Source organism: Clytia hemisphaerica, unplaced genomic scaffold (assembly GCF_902728285.1).
Source record: "Clytia hemisphaerica strain Z4C2 unplaced genomic scaffold, Clytia hemisphaerica genome assembly, whole genome shotgun sequence".
Lineage (NCBI taxonomy): Eukaryota > Metazoa > Cnidaria > Hydrozoa > Leptothecata > Clytiidae > Clytia > Clytia hemisphaerica.
The window spans coordinates 240,545-256,709 of NW_027103319.1; the positions used below are offsets into that span (position 1 = coordinate 240,545).

Below are 16,165 nucleotides of genomic sequence, written 5' to 3' on the forward strand. Positions count from 1 at the left end.
ATTAAGCATTTCAAATGAATAATTTTTCTTTCTTAATACAAAGAGATACATCGTGATAAATTCTATTTTAAAATTTTTGATTGTAAAATCTTCTTTTTCAATTCGTTTACCCAGTGTTCATCATTTAAAAGTTCTTTTTTGCTCATATATATTTTATCGTCTAGATGGTTTTTCAAACGACACCTACGATTTGCTTCTTCTTCGTCAACCACTTTGATGAGGTTTGAGAATGCATCCTCTAAAAATTCTTTTGCTTCTGTCATCAGACAATAGTGATCTCGTTGGCTTGGGTAATCTTCCAAACATCCCTCACACATTTCTTTTTTCACGTCAAAAACTTTATTATTCATTTGTTCCAAAAACATCAGAATCATGTCATCTTTGTATTTCAATTGTTCTTTTCCTGATCTGATTTCATCTTTCTCGATTGTAGTTTCTGGTGGGGCTTGCATACCAGCAGTCGATGATGTTGCTGATTCTTTCTTCTTCTTCTTCTTTTCTTGTTTGTGATTTGCTTCTTCCAAAATCTTTTCAAAATCTTCTTTTAGACATTTGATGTTGTTTCTTGATAAAATCACCAATTGACCAAAGTTTTGTTGGTTGGTATGATATTGGCGTAACGAGTAAATTGTCTTTCTTTTTCCTATTTTGTGTCTTGCAAATGTCGTGTTTATTTTTCTCTGCGAATCTTTTATTATATTGTTGCCATTTATTGATGATATTTCGTGTAATTTCTTCTTCTGATAATTTTTCTTGATCAATCTTTACTTCTGCAACAGCTGACATGATTCAATTTTATGCTAGAGCTTGATATGTTTAGATAAACTTAATTTTTGAAATTTATAGACATCATGAGCACAATAGCCATTCATTTTTAGTTCGATCCATACCCCTTTTGTTTTAATATTATTGAGATAAAGTAAACACAATGCCTATTCATTTCTGCTCTAACACAATGCCTATTCATTTCTGCTCTAACACAATACCTATTCATTTCTGCTCTAACACAATACCTATTCATTTCTGCTCTAACACAATACCTATTCATTTCTGCTCATGTTAACAATACCCATTGTGTTCAAACTCTCCTATTCATGTTAACAATACCCATTGTGTTTCTATTCATGTTAACAATACCCATTGTGTTTAAACTCTCCTTTTCTATCTACTATCCAACATTTCATCCAACATGCCTTTTTTCTGATGTTGGATGAAATGTTGGACCGGTTCGGGTCAATTCAGATTTTTGGAAAAAAATGAAAATTCAAAAAAAGAAGAAAAAAATCGTGTTGGATGAAGTTTGATTGCCATCAAACATTTCATCCAACATTTGCGGCGAGATCAAAGAAGCTCTCTCATTGAATTGTGTAATTTTTCGTGTTGGATTGGTTTGGCGGTACTTTTTCTCTTTATTTTTGAATTTTCATTTTTTTCCAAGTCATGTCGGATGGAATGTTGGATGGGTTTGCCCCGGCCTTGATTTTCGCTTCATCCAACGCAAGTTTTTCCATCAAACATTTCATCCAACATTGGAAAATCATGTTGGATGAAATTTTGGACTGGTTTGCCCTAGCCTTAATCAAGTAACGCTAAGCTAGAGAGTTAAATATTCTTTAGGAGGTGCACCTCTTGCCGAGAAAGCTGAATTACCTTTAAGAGAAGAAATTTTTGCGAACGAGCCCATTCGCCAATTTTGGTGCAATTTAACGGGATTTATTTTGGTGATTTAATAATTAATAACTAATTAATAATTAATTTTGGCGAACGACCCACTTTTTTCAATATTTTAGCTGAAAAAAGAGGGGGAAAAGGGTTTTTAGGAGAAATAGAGACTAAATTGAAAGAATTTTAATTTGGCGAGAATTTATTATGGCGAATGACCTATAAATTTAAATTTGGCGGAAAGTAATTTGGCAAAATTCGCAATTCGCCAAAATTTCTTTCCGCCAAAATTTCTTCCCTTCAGGTAATAAATTTTTTTTTCAGAATTTGTGCTATTGCGGCACGGCAAAAATTACGATTTCTTTTGTTCACAAATGCTGTGAATGACGTTAAATGATGTCCTTTAACGGTCAAGTTAATATTAAGCAAGTAACAAAAACCTGGCAACCACTCAATTTCGAAAAGTGACAAAATGCGACCCTTATTTAAAAACGAAGGGTCTCGGATTCAAGTACTTAGGCAAAATGTATCCTTTTCGTGCCCCTTTTTTGCCTATTATAAAATATGTACATACCTTAAGTGTATTAGTTTTGCCTTGTACTTAATTTGGCGGTTGGCCAAACAGCTAGATACTTAATTTGGTGGATGCAAATTAAATCACTAGTAATACAAAAACTACTCGCTATTCTGACCTAAAGGGCGCAGGTCTAGTCCTGCATTAACTTTTGACACCAAAAGAGTTATGTTAATTTCAGCGGATAATTAATTTTGTGATTGACCGATTTTGAAAATGTTGACGGGTATTTAATACACTATAGGTAGTAGAGACGTAAAATGATGATGTCCTGATTAAAAAATAGAAATAATAGAACATAACAACATTATTCTTACTTTATTCAAACCACTGCCATTTTCCCTTGAAAAATCGAGAAAATTGTCAAAAAGTCAAAAAATCAACAAATAACAGAACATAATATCAACAGACAGTAACCAGCAAATATCAACGCTGCACCCATCAACATAATATAATACACAGGTCATTTTTATCATAAAAGTTTAAGATATCAGTTTGTTTTACTAGTTTGAGTAAAGAAAACAAATTCATTTCATACTTAGATGTTTCATGCCATACAGGACATGGCAATCTTCAGTGAAATAAACGTTCTCTATAAAAATTTCTTAGTTAAGAAGCTTTGTCAACTGCCGTAAAACAATTTTTGGACGGTACATCGTGAAACGATCAAACAAAGCCAGCCCCATAAAATGACGGTGAATCCAAAGTCGATTCATTCTTAGCATCATTTCTACTTTCTACTTTCTTTCAAAATGTAGCAAACAACTTCATAACGCCAGCAAATACACTCCGTAATGGCCGTATTGCGTTTGAACGTTAAATGCGTGTTATAAGATAAAGTATTCACGTATTTACGTTAAATATCAATGTTTACGTACATAAATATGTACATTCGATAGTGTTACATATTTACGAGGATGAATTTTACGTTGGACTTGCACGTAGAGAGTCTTCATAGCTCCCTTGTATAAACGCCGCAACGGTACGTTCCAAATCACGGCGTTGTTTCTTACGAGACTTACGTAAACTGTAAATCACAAACAAGATCCAATTCAAGAAGTTCAAACAAGCCATAAAGTAGAAAAAATGATCCAAGTTTCCTGTGAGATGCGGGACTGGGTCATCCCTACTGAGCTTACTGGAGTCTTTGCCGATGAAATTGAAACCTAATTTGTTACCTAGTACGATAATTGCTGACGTCAGCAAAGCACCGATGCCGTTAACAACGAAAAAGAGACTGGTGACGAAACTTTGCATCGATCGTGGTGCACGACAGTATGCAAATTCCAAACCTGTGAAAAAAGAAATGATTAAAATATTTTTAAAAGATGCAAGGGATAATCTGAAAGTAGAAACAAAGAATTTTTTGAACAGAAAAATAATTTGACTCATTTTACGAAACATTGTAATAGCGTATTGGTCTAGCTAGATCAAGGTCTCGATTTTTTGAATATTTCTTCACTTCGAGCCGATTCCTAGTCCACGGTCACGGTTACTTTCAGGGGTAACTCTAAATACCTCCAATTGACTGACTCTTCTGGTCTGCAAGCTGTTAATCATCATGCTAACTGACTAGAAGGGAATCTGAAATTTGCGATCTGATGGTGGCTATGAAAGTTAATTCATTTGAGGGTATCGTATTAACCCTTTCAGACCCGGAGTTTTCACAGCTACTTTCCCAGAGCCGTAAAATGAGTTTTTGAATGCGTTTACTTATGCTTCAATATCTCTGGAATTACTAAACCTAGGCTTATCAAGTTTTCCCCCTTTTTCACTTATAGTATGAGGATCATTTTGATAGAAAAAAAATTGCAAAGTGACGTCATCAGCGTGTCACGTGACCAGAGAAAGGCAAAAAAAATTGAAAACAGTATTTTTTGCCATTCAATGATAATTTTTTTATGAAAAATGGTTTAAACCCATTTATTCTTCTGATAAATGTTTAGCACAACAGTATCTACTAACTGAAAAAATAATTGTTTGATTAGCTCCTCATAGAAAAATCATAATGATTGATAGAAGCTGTAAAAAATCCCATTTTCGGCCTTACAGGTTTTGCTTGCAAATTTTTGCAATACTTTTGCTGTAAACAAAACTTTTTACTCGAACAAGCTTTTTTTACGCAGTCTTTTGCACACGACGCGCTATCTTATCTTCTTTGAAAGCTACTTAAAGACATTTCTTTATTTCCCGCCAAAACATCACAATTTCAAAAAGAAGTCAGGGACAGCAGTGCGGTCCTCTGGGAAAAACGAAGGGTATAAAGGGACCGCAGTGCAGTCCCCTGGGACTGAAAGGGTTAAGAAACACCCCGGTTGGAAAATACCCTGGAATTTCAGCCCCACTGGAAAATTGACTTTGATTTCATCCCCACTCGAAATTCAATGTTTAAAAATTGCACTCGAAAACCGTCCCCACTGGATTTTTTAACCTTGGAACAATAGAATTTCTATCCCCATTGCAATTTCAATAGGAATTTTTATCCACATTGAGAAAAAAAAGTTCGTCCGGGGCTGTGACACAGGGGTGTTAAGAAAAACCTTTCCATTCTTTGAATAAATAATTACTTAGATTTGCAATTTTTGCATAAGGGAGGTCAAGTGTATAAACACCCATGTCTTTTCTTCCAACGATGGCGCTGAAATTTCCAGGGAAATCTCAATCGGGATAAAAAATTTATTGTTCCTAAGACGAAAATGGTTGAATGTTTTTCCATTGAATCCTTGATGGAATTAAAGTCAATCTTCCAGTACGGTAGACTAGAGTCTACTTCTGACTGAACTTTGCTTCTTAATAATTTTTGATGATGTACGGTCCACCGACGTACTTCATCACGCCATCCAGTCTATAAAGAAAGCTTCAAGTGGACCCCATGCTACCAGTAGGGCTGTAACTTGGACGATTTTTTTAATTTCTAGTAGCTAGGGCGCGGGTCCCAGCGGGTATGTGACACAGGAAGTGTGTATAGACATACCAGTAATAAGAACGAAAATCTCTGAGATTCCAAGTAATACGTATTGTGGTATTTGATAAAAGATGCTGAAGTTTCTTGCCAAAATTCTAATATGTTCATCGTTCACTTCATTGGTGTGTGACCCAGCTGTGTTTTTACGGTGGTATTCAACAAGACCCGCTGATACCATTGCAAGACTGGCAATAATCATACCTTAAAAATTAAAAAAAGCAATTAAATAACAGTTTTTCGGGCACTTTTCAAAATTAAATATACCTTACTAGTAACCCTATCACTGCTTAAATTCCCCTAACCTACCCCCACCCCTTACCCACTGCCCACCCCGCCCTTCCGGGATCGGGCGGCGCCAAAGGCGCGCAAAAGAAAGAAGAGACTCTAAGCTATCCAACGAACTATGAACAAGCTTCTAACTTCTTCTATATCCGGAGATATAAGCCTTTAAAGTTTGAACTCGCGATTTTCTTTAAAAAAACTTAGAAAAAATGATCGTGGCACTTTAAAGGGTTAAATAGTAAGCGCAGTAAATTTCGCGTGAGTGAATACACCTATTTCCTATTAGCAGATTCATGCAAAAGTCACGAAAAAACGTCGAGTAAACAAACTTTTGATTGGTGGAGGTATGCAAAGATTACCTCATACTCTGGACATTTTGAAAAATATGCTTGTATATGCAATATTTCAGCCAATCAGAGACTTTCTCAACGTTTTTCGCGACTTTTTTACATGAATCCGCTAATAGGAAATACGTGTATTTCGAATTTTCACAAATTCCGGCCCTTTTCGCAAAATTTTTGCGATTAGTTTTTTAAGTTAATCCCTTAATATCCAAAATAGCCGATTCACTAATTCTCACACAAAAATTTCGGTTATTCTACCCTATGCGAATATGTGAAGGAAAAGAAGATTTATGGTGGACTCTCGCTAATTCGAACTTATATTATTCGAATCTTTCTATAATTCGAACTAAAAAAAAAGAAAAAAATTAGATTCATAGCTTTCAAGTTCAAATGAGCGATACTCTTACTCTATATAACACATTCACTTACCAATAGACATTCTGAATAAATGTGGGGCCCTCTCGAACAATGAATCAAGTTTTGGATACACAAATTGATCGATGACAGGTACCAAGAAAAGAACAGTGATATTATTGACTAACTGTAACCAGGCTGCAGGGATCTCCTCGTTCTCCATTGTCGGTATACGCATATGCATCCCTTGCACCAAGAATAAACCATTGACCTAAAAATTGACATTTCAAATAGATTTTTAGTAGTCGTATATGCATCCCTTGCACCAGGAATAAACCATTGACCTAACAAGTGATACTTTTATGGACCTACCTGGTTATGCATTTAACACATTTATAATTAATATGTACGTGACGTGACCATTAAACAATCATTCAGAACACAAATAGTGACGATCTATTAAAATTAGTCGTTTGTTTCTTATAAAAAAGCTTTTAGAAACCGAAATTTCATGCTCTTGAAATATTCTTTCATATTTAAGACTTCGTGAGCAAAAACAAACATCTATCTCATAAAAAAATTTAGTAATTTGGCTAAGAACATTGATGTATGCTTATTAATAGTGATTCTTATAGATAAACATGCGTTTTTTGAGCCGAAAAATTCTTTTTTTACTAAAATCTGCTTGAGCCATCTTTTACCTACTTTCATGCAAAAAATCAGAAAAAAACAATGATCCAATATTTCACAAAGTCCAAAAAACCCTTTATTGGCTGTTTTTTAGCTGAAATTTACCCCAAAATTTTTTTTTCCCAAAATCGAGCTCCGTCACATTCGAGGGTTTATAGTTATGTATCTTTGTGCAAAAAATCATAAAGAATAAAAGAGCCAATCTCGAGAAAAGCCAATAACTAAGTAATTGATAATGTGCTTATAAAAAAAATTGAATTTGGCCAGTTTTTTATAAAAACACGCCAAGCAACCCAACCAAAATTTCATGTCTAAACACACATATCCTTCAAAAGTAAGCCCTCATGAGCAAAAAAAAAACATCTATCTCATAAAAAAATTGAGTAATTTGATACCCTAGTTTCATGCAAAAAATCAGAAAAAATTAATGATCCCATTTTTTAGCCGTTTTTTGGCCCAAATTTGCCCCCAAATTTTTTTTTTCGAAAATCGGGCTCCGTCACATTTTGCCCACTACCATTTTGCACCTTTGTACCAAAAATCAAAAAAATCTTATGATTCAATCCCGAGAAAAGTTGGTAACAGACGGACGGACGGACGGACGAACACAGGTTAATTTATAGGACCTCCAGGTAGGTCCAAAAACTGACGTTTTGAATTAGAATGCTATTTTAAACCAATTTCAAAATAGGGTCATTATTGAATTAATCTAAGAGCAACTGTTTATCCGGGATGTGCTAATAAACTAGTTCTTCTCGACTTCTAAGAAGTTAGTGAAAGATCTAGCCATCAAGATGACTAAAATCAACGACTTTAGGTTATGTTAAAAGAACAAACTATATAAGAGCATAAGACAAAAATACTCACAGAATGGTTAAAATAAGAACAAATTAAGAACATTTTCAGGATTACAAATCAAAAAGATTATGAAAGATCAAAGCGTAAAAATAAAATTGAATAAACGTAATGTAAGAAATCTCACCTGGTAATAGCAACTGCAATAGATGATTAGGAAAAGAAGTGTTGGAAACAAAGACACCAACACTTTAACGTCATCAACATCACTGTCCAAAAATTTGCCGCCATACTTAATCTTTGCTCGATCCAATCTCCCGTCCATAGGATTATATTCTTCATATGCGCTGTGAGGCCTATTAGAAGCAAAGTTAATTTTGCTAAAAAAGACCAGCTTCGAAGCTTAGTTTCGAGTTTTTAACATCCGTGAGTAATTCCTCAAATAAATCTTCCTATCATCTCTTCTGAGACACTTTAAAAAACTCAAATAACGAAAGTATTTTCAGAATCTGATTCAAGGGTGGGTTGACTAGTAATGCATAATTTTATAAGCTAACAGCTAACACCAATCTTACCTTTTCCCAGTAAGAGCATTCCACAAGATTTTGATGATCATTATCACATTTTTCTTTGGTAACAAAATATGATAATTCCTTTGTCGTGGAACAATAAAAATCAAGGCACCAAGTCCAAGTAAACTCAATGGCACGACATAACCAGTACAAAATCCAAAGTGAATCTGAATCCAAACAATCAATGAAAAACCCATTAAACTTCCTATGTTAATTGCCCAATAAAAGTAATTAAAAAATGATCTCAATTCAGAATTGTCTGAATTGGAGTCAATTTGATCAGCCCCAAAGGGTGACATGTTCGATTTGAAACAACCTTCTCCCAATGAGATTAGGAAAAGGGATCCTAAAAACCAACCGACAAACAATTTCTGCCGTCCTCTATCAAAATCATCATCATCTATTTCGTGATTCATAATATGTGCAATATAGCTCATGTTCGCATAACCAACAATATAAATTATCAATCCAGTGATAATTGTATTGAATCGACCTAATAATGAATCTCCTAATATACCACCAATAAAACAACTGATCCATGTCAATCCAGAAAAACCAAGTGTAACATTCACACTCTCATCTGCTGTATAATCCAAATAGACATTGGTAAAATATGCCAAGTTGCCCAACAATCCATAATATGCAGTTCTTTCTAAAGTAACAGTCAACATAACACAAAATTTAGCAAGCTTTTTATTGCGTTCAGCAAATAATCTATCACTGAGTACATGTCTTCTGGGTTTCTTGTTCCTCTCGGATTCATCAGAGCTGAGTAGAGGTTGAGAAAGAGAGTTCAAAGAACTACTTCTACCTGAAGCCATAAGGCTTTCATCATCTTCATTGTCTGTGTCGCTCATTGGGAAACTAATACTTTTATCATTCACCATCAATGTTTCATTTTTTCAAATATGATTTCTTAAAAAGATAACAATTAAAATTATATAGGTCACAGATCAATGTACTCAGCTTTAATTACTATAAAACACAATAAAAATGTTTTAGAACACTTACTGTTGTCAAAAATATCATTATCATATATGTCTTTTTAAAGCTCACACCAACTCCAACCGTATGCTTACCTACCAGATACGTTTGCATTCTGTACCAAGAAAATTATAGTACATGTTTATAATTAGAGAAAAACTAAACGCTCTATCTGAAAATGAAAATCAACAGTCTGTTTACAGTTAGGTAATTTTAAATGGAAAGAGTACTATCCATTTTAAAATTAGAAAAAATCAGAAGGTTGTTTAAGACGAGGAGGATTAATTTTCTAGCAAGTGTTAAAATTTATGTATAATATATAATATGCATTTTACATTGAAAATATTATATTTTGTTTATTAGAAAATTAATCCTCCTCGTCTTCAACAACCTTCTGACAGAAGAATAGCTCCAATTTATTGGTGCTTTGTCATATCCCATTATATCCTCAACATCATCTTCAGTATGATGATGATGCGTGACCATCCAACAAAACGTACCATATACGGTTCCTTGAAACCAATCTCTCTCCTGCTTAAAGCCAAGCGCGTTCAATTTGCTGGTCATTGTTTCCGTGCCTCATCTGAGGTTATTTCCTCCCTATTGCTTTGGAAACCTAAACGTGTGGCTCAGAGATCGAGAAAACTTACCTTTCCGGATGTGGTGAGCAGGGATACAGGCCTTGATCTTAGCGACCTGGGCACTGCTATGCGCAACCGCGACTCCTGGCGCCAGCGAGTGGAATCCATTGTCTCGACTGCGGTCGAGCAATGATGAATGATGATGATGATAAATTTTGATGAAAATAATGCAAAAAGAATAGATTATATTTGGTCAATAGTTCAATATTTTCCCTCAACTTTTCTTGGATAACAATAAAATCATTATTTTTATATTTTTATATCTTTATAAAAGCTCTCTTTGAACATTCACTATTTAGTTATATGAAATATTGGGGATCAAACGAACTTGAAACAAACAAAAGCATTGTTAGAACAATAAACGAATGAAATGTCAGACAGGCAGAAAGACTTCTGGGCTTTTTGAAAATCGTGCCAGAAAGCCCACGCTGTTGTGTTCTTGCAAAGTATAGCAAAAATAATGTTGCTCTCTCTCACCGTTCCAAACTAATTTATCTGTGTTTTTTGTTTTATTTATGTGTTGGTTTGTTGCAGGGAAGGGCTAGATAAAAAAGCTACATGTTAAAAGAACAATTTGCTTTTTCCAGATTTTTTCCCGTACCGGAAAATCACTTCCCGCTATAAGATTCTCCTGAGTTTTCCATGATTTTTCCGCTATTTTTCCCGGGATAACCGGCATAAGATTGGAAAGGGTTTCCTTCTAAAGGTACAAGAAATTATGTGTTTACTGATGAAACTGACTAACTTTCTCACTACCTGAATCTTGGTCTTTTTCTGAAAGAGAAGTGGCAGCAGTGTGAAATCTTAGTGGCAGAATAGTCGTTTCTGGTGGAATGCGACAACCTATTGACTCAGTTCTGCATATTAAATTACTCAATCCACTTGTGCTGGAAAACTCGGGTTAGTTATGGCATGTCTCAAAAACTGAATATTACCATAATTTTTAGATTGCATTAGCCGACAGAAACTACCAAACAAATGACTGAACATGAAGGGTACTATGATGTAGTTTCTAACCTGATGTGTAACCTAATTGTTTTTTCACTGATTTTTGCAAAAAACTTCAAAAACTGATTATGACGTCAAAATCGATGACGTCATAAAAACTAAAGATTGAATTTCTCAAGGATTGTTTATCCAATTGCCTTCAAAATTTCACCAAAGATGTATCCTACTAAAGTCGATCATTAAAGAAAATTTTTTTTTCGAAATTCTGATTATCAGTAAGTCAGCAAAAAATAGCATTTTTCGTTTTTTACTAATTTCTGCTGACGTCATCAAAATTTTGAAAAAATCATTTTCTCAAATGATCAACTTTGGTAATTTTAAGACATGCCATAACTTACCCGAGAATCATGTGTTCCCTATAATAGTTATGAAGCCCTAATACTCAAGCTAATACTTTATAGGGACGTCCAGCAGGAAGATTTGCAGCGTTATTGCATGCTAATTCGAGAGAATGTTAGCATGCCAATTTGGAAAAAACTTACTTATAGGTAATATCGAATTTTCTGCTCGTTTTAGTTTTACCTGCATCCACTGAAGTGCGGAGTAATTATTTATTAAATATACTGTCGCGTTTGTGTAAAGGGCGACCCTGTCAGCGCATCGAACAGTCCGGTGTTTTGTCCGGTGCCAAAAAGTATCCCTCAGCCACACCAGAAAACTTTTGTCTGGTATTAGTCCGGTGTTAATTTTTCGAACACTTGGACACGTGTGTTTCAAAAATAATACGCATCAGACACACCGGTCCTGTCAAGTCAAACAAACCCAGCAGGAACAAATGAAACAGTATAGACCTAACTCTTCGTACAAAAAACACGGGAAACACATATTTGGACTTTTTGTACCCTACCGTAACTTGGTCTAATGTTGACATCCCTCGTCTAAATTCGACACCCTTTTCTAGAGCTGAAAATAATAGAAAGGCCGAAACTATTTTTCTTTGCTTAGTGGTAAGAGAGGAAAAATTCTTTTTCAATCACCGATTCCAACTTTCATATTATTCCTATCTCTAAAGAAGGGTGTCGAAATTAGAATACGGATGTCAAGATTAGACCAACTTACGGTATGCTGCACGCAAGCACTTAAGGTAAAGTCCCGCAAAAGGGAGACAAAAATTAGTTTTCTGAAGTTTGCAAAAAAATGCCACATAGAAGATCTTTCAAATTCAGTATATATATGTGAATAGAGTAGTAAAACGTACAACTTTTCTATTTTTCCTTTTTTTTGCAAAAGTTCTAGAAATGAAAATAAAGGTATAATGATAATTGAATAGACCTTTTTTCAAAGAGGACGTCCTGTTGAATAATTATGTAGTCCAGCCATAAAATCAATGATAGAGCCATACATAATTACTGTATCGTGCATATTGTAATAATTATGCATGGTTTTATCATTGTTTTTCTGCTGGACTACATAATTATTCAACAGGGTGGCCTCTTTGAAAAAAAGTCTATACTACCCACTGATGATTCGCGGCACTATCGTAAAGCTAGAATCACTTCGCGTCTCTTCGCTTGAAAAAATTATTGACAGATTAAAGTTTTTCAGCCGTGTGGGAGCTCGTGGGCGTTCAGTAGACGTTCTCGGCTCAATCCTCGGACTGCGCTAAAAATGGTAGACTAAGCAGTGATAGATCATTTCAACGGAAGTTGTTGGAATCTTTACAAGACTCTTGACAGATATAGAAAATCCTTTGTTTTATTGTCAATGATGACAGTGCTGTTATTAATTTTGTTAGATCTGATATATTGATGTTTGTAAGTGCGCTTTATAGTTCTGATTCCCATTGAAGAATCATATTCTGGTTTTCATGTCATTTATAGATGCTGTTTTAGAGCTTTAGAGCTAGCCTGTGAAATATACGACCCACGGCATGGCCCGAACATGTTCGGGCCTGTTCGGACCATGCTCGGGCCACAAAAAAGTATTATTGAATCGGCCCGAACATTTTGTTCGGACCATATTCGGGCCATGTATTTACAATTGATACGGATTTGCTCGGGCCATGTTTTTTATTTACCTTTCCTGGTTTATCATCATCCATTGTTAAATATTTTCATTAGCAGATACAAATTCAAAGTTCCAAATACCAGTTTGATTCACAAAGCTGTATAACAGTACAAAACGATCCAGAAAAATTCTGCTTCGAATAGGAGAAGACCACGAGAAAAGGGAAAAGGATAAAGAATAAAAAGAAGACCATATTATTAGTAAGATTCATATTATTAGTAAGATTCAAATCATTCTTTTTAATAATTTTCCTAACTTAATTGGAAAATAGATGATTAACTTTTATATTTGAACAATATATATTTGAATAAAGATGAAGATTTTTAAATTTGTTTGCTAAAATAAGGAATTTAAAATATAAATATTGGGTCCTGAAATTACACGCGCGATCGTAGCAAGTTTTCGAAAATCTGGCCCGAACATGGTCCAAAACTGCGCGGGCCCGCGCGGGCCACGCGCAGGCCATTTTTAAAAAGTATTAATCAAGAGGCCCGAACATGTTCGGGCCATGCCGTGGGTCGTTGAAATATCTAACGGTTTGTTTTTTTAATTACGTTATCTTACACGACCCTCGACATGGCCCGAGAATTCTCGGGCCAAAACTTTTATTGGAATGCACATAAAGCCCGAGGATGGCCCGAGGATGGCCCGAGTTTTCGGGCCGCGGGCGGGCCTCACGCGGGCTAACTTTTGAAATTATGATTTAAACCGTAGTAACTAAAAGGTGAAACGTCAGAGAAACGGGTGGAAACGGGTGGAAACGATACAGAAACGGGTGGAAACGAAATGGAAACGGTTGGAAACGATACGGAAACGGGTGGAAACGATACGGAAACGGGTGGAAACGACACGGAAACGGGTGGAAACGACACGGAAACGGGTGGAAACGACACGGAAACGGGTGGAAACGAAACGGAAATTTATGTAACGCTAGCCCAGCATTAAGATACATCTCCGTTCTATCACAGGCTCCGCATAACCATAAAAGTCGTTGCAGTGCAAATCTTTCGCAAATTTAAAAACCCACTTTCCCGTGGACATAATTGATGTTTTTTGTTTTTTTTGGGACCCTTGGGGCATAAGCTATCCGTTGACCACAAAAATTCCAAAACTCTTGAATTGACCGTTGACAACATTAGAACGGGACCCAATGACGTCACAAGTTTGGGAATAACTTCAAAATGCGATATCTCGAGTTTGAAAAGGAGTTGGGAGGTCGTTGACCCCTCATTGGATCGAGAATTTTAATGGAAAATAAGTTAGGAGGGGTAAGAGTGGGCATATAGAGACTTTCGAAATTAAACATATTCAAATTGAGGCGTCTTAGGTCCGATGACGTCATCAAAAACTGAAAAATACAATATCTGGAGTTTGAGAAGGATTTAAGCAATGATTGACCCCTCATTGGATCGGAAATCATCATGAGCATATATTTGGTCAATGAAGAAATAGTTACAGTAGAGTGAAAAGTTTATTACACATTCGATGACATCATTTAGATCCCAAATGACGTAACAGAACATAAAATTTGTCATATCTTTAGTTTTAAACCATTTTAAGTGGTAATTTTTCGTTCTTTGGGATTAATTCAGTCTATAGTTTCCCCTTTATTATCAAAAGGGCTTATGATGCGTTCAGCTTATCTACTCCTCGGCGAGTTTATGAAAAATTTCTCAAATTTTGCCAAGGGGTTGGTTCGAGTATGAAAGAGGGATTTCGTGCAGCTTTAAAACAAGAAATCTTATTGTTTTTCGAAAATGCAGTTATTATTTGGTCTTATAAGGCGCGTCATGTCGACCTCAAATTCGTAAATACAGCGAGCAACATTGTTTTATATATTTTCCATTCTTACACACTGATGATATATTGAGGCTCTCAATTTGACGTTTTACTGGTCAGGTCAATTAAGTTCCCGTTTTCGATTAAAATTAAATTGAAATCGCTTTCAAACTTACTGAAACTCTCACAATTGAAGATTTATTATTTACTAAGCTTTTATTTACTATTTATTTACTATTTCTGGTGAATAAGTCCCATTCTATCTCTTATTCCATTTGAAGCATAAAAAGATATTTACGATATGATATGTACTCCCGTGGTTGATGAAAACTTATTCGAATTCCCCTTAAAAATAAAGTTTGAGAGCATCAACAATACCATCTTTATCATCCTAAGGGCTTTGCTAAACCGGCGTTTGCGACGACGGGAACCGACTAATGATACAACAGAAGCTTTGTTCACTGTACTGTTGGTCGTTTACCCGTTTCTAATCGTTTCTCCCCGTTTCCATGTCGTTTCCACCAGTTTCCCTGTCGTTTCTCCCCGTTTCCAGGGCGATTCCCCCCGTTTCCATATCGTTTCCACCCGTTTCTCTGACGTTTCACGTTTTAGTTATTACGGATTTAAACCTGCGTGTAATTTCAGGACTGCATTTTTTCAATATTTTCTCTAGAAAAACTTGATTTCACTTAAATATTTGCTATTAAACTGGTCCTGGTTTTAAACTTTGAAGCGTGGTCCACGAGGAGTTTGTTAAGTTTATTTAGCAAGATGAACTGGATGGAACGCGACGAAATAAATTAAAATTAACATTTTCACACATTTTCAACGTCATTTTCACGTTTTTAATTTCATTATGACTGGAAAAGCTGGATTAATCAATGGAATCTTCTCTGACACAGGCACAAAGGTAAAGGTTGAACAGTTTACGTCTTAAGTCGTAGCCCGAACGTGGCCCGAATGATTTGGGTCAAGTTCGGGCCAAAAGAATTGATAGGGTCTCTCGGCCCGAACATGGCCCGAAGAGGCCCGAGAAGGGTCGTTATCTTACGGGTTCCAAAAATAGACAATAGACCTTTTTTTAAAGAGGCAGCCATGTTGAATAATTATGTACTCCAGCATAAAAACAATGATACAGCCATGCATAATTACTGTATCATACATATTTTAAAATTTATGCATGGCTGTATCATTGTTTTTATGCTGGAGTACATAATTATTCAACATGGCTGCCTCTTTAAAAAAAGGTCTATACCAGGATATTAACTAGCGATCAGTAAGCTGAGGCTGAGTAAGCATCAAAAAAGCTGATTATACGCAGCCAGAGCAGTAGTAGGCCCACGCAGCTGCAGGCAGGAGAGGGAACGAGGTTGATTTTATCCATTCAGGGAATTTCAAAGGGTTTTAGTTACTCTCTTTTTTTAACCATTTGAATAACAAATCATACAACATACATAACTCTGATTACTTACCTTACCCCAGCCAGCACAGTTCTGTTGAACTCGTTG

General features: G+C 35.5%; 1 protein-coding gene across 1 annotated transcript; it reads right to left on the reverse strand.

The window, feature by feature from the left end:
- Nucleotides 1-2,151: 2,151 nt before the first annotated feature.
- Nucleotides 2,152-9,157, reverse strand: LOC136814428 (solute carrier family 15 member 4-like). The gene is made up of 5 exons (XM_067070977.1): nucleotides 8,242-9,157; nucleotides 7,854-8,022; nucleotides 6,257-6,452; nucleotides 5,211-5,402; nucleotides 2,152-3,528 (listed from the first exon to the last, which is right to left on the reverse strand). Exons 1-5 carry the CDS (start codon nucleotides 9,123-9,125, stop codon nucleotides 3,161-3,163), a joined length of 1,809 nt encoding a protein of 602 aa, XP_066927078.1. The 5' UTR covers nucleotides 9,126-9,157; the 3' UTR covers nucleotides 2,152-3,160.
- Nucleotides 9,158-16,165: the final 7,008 nt, after the last annotated feature.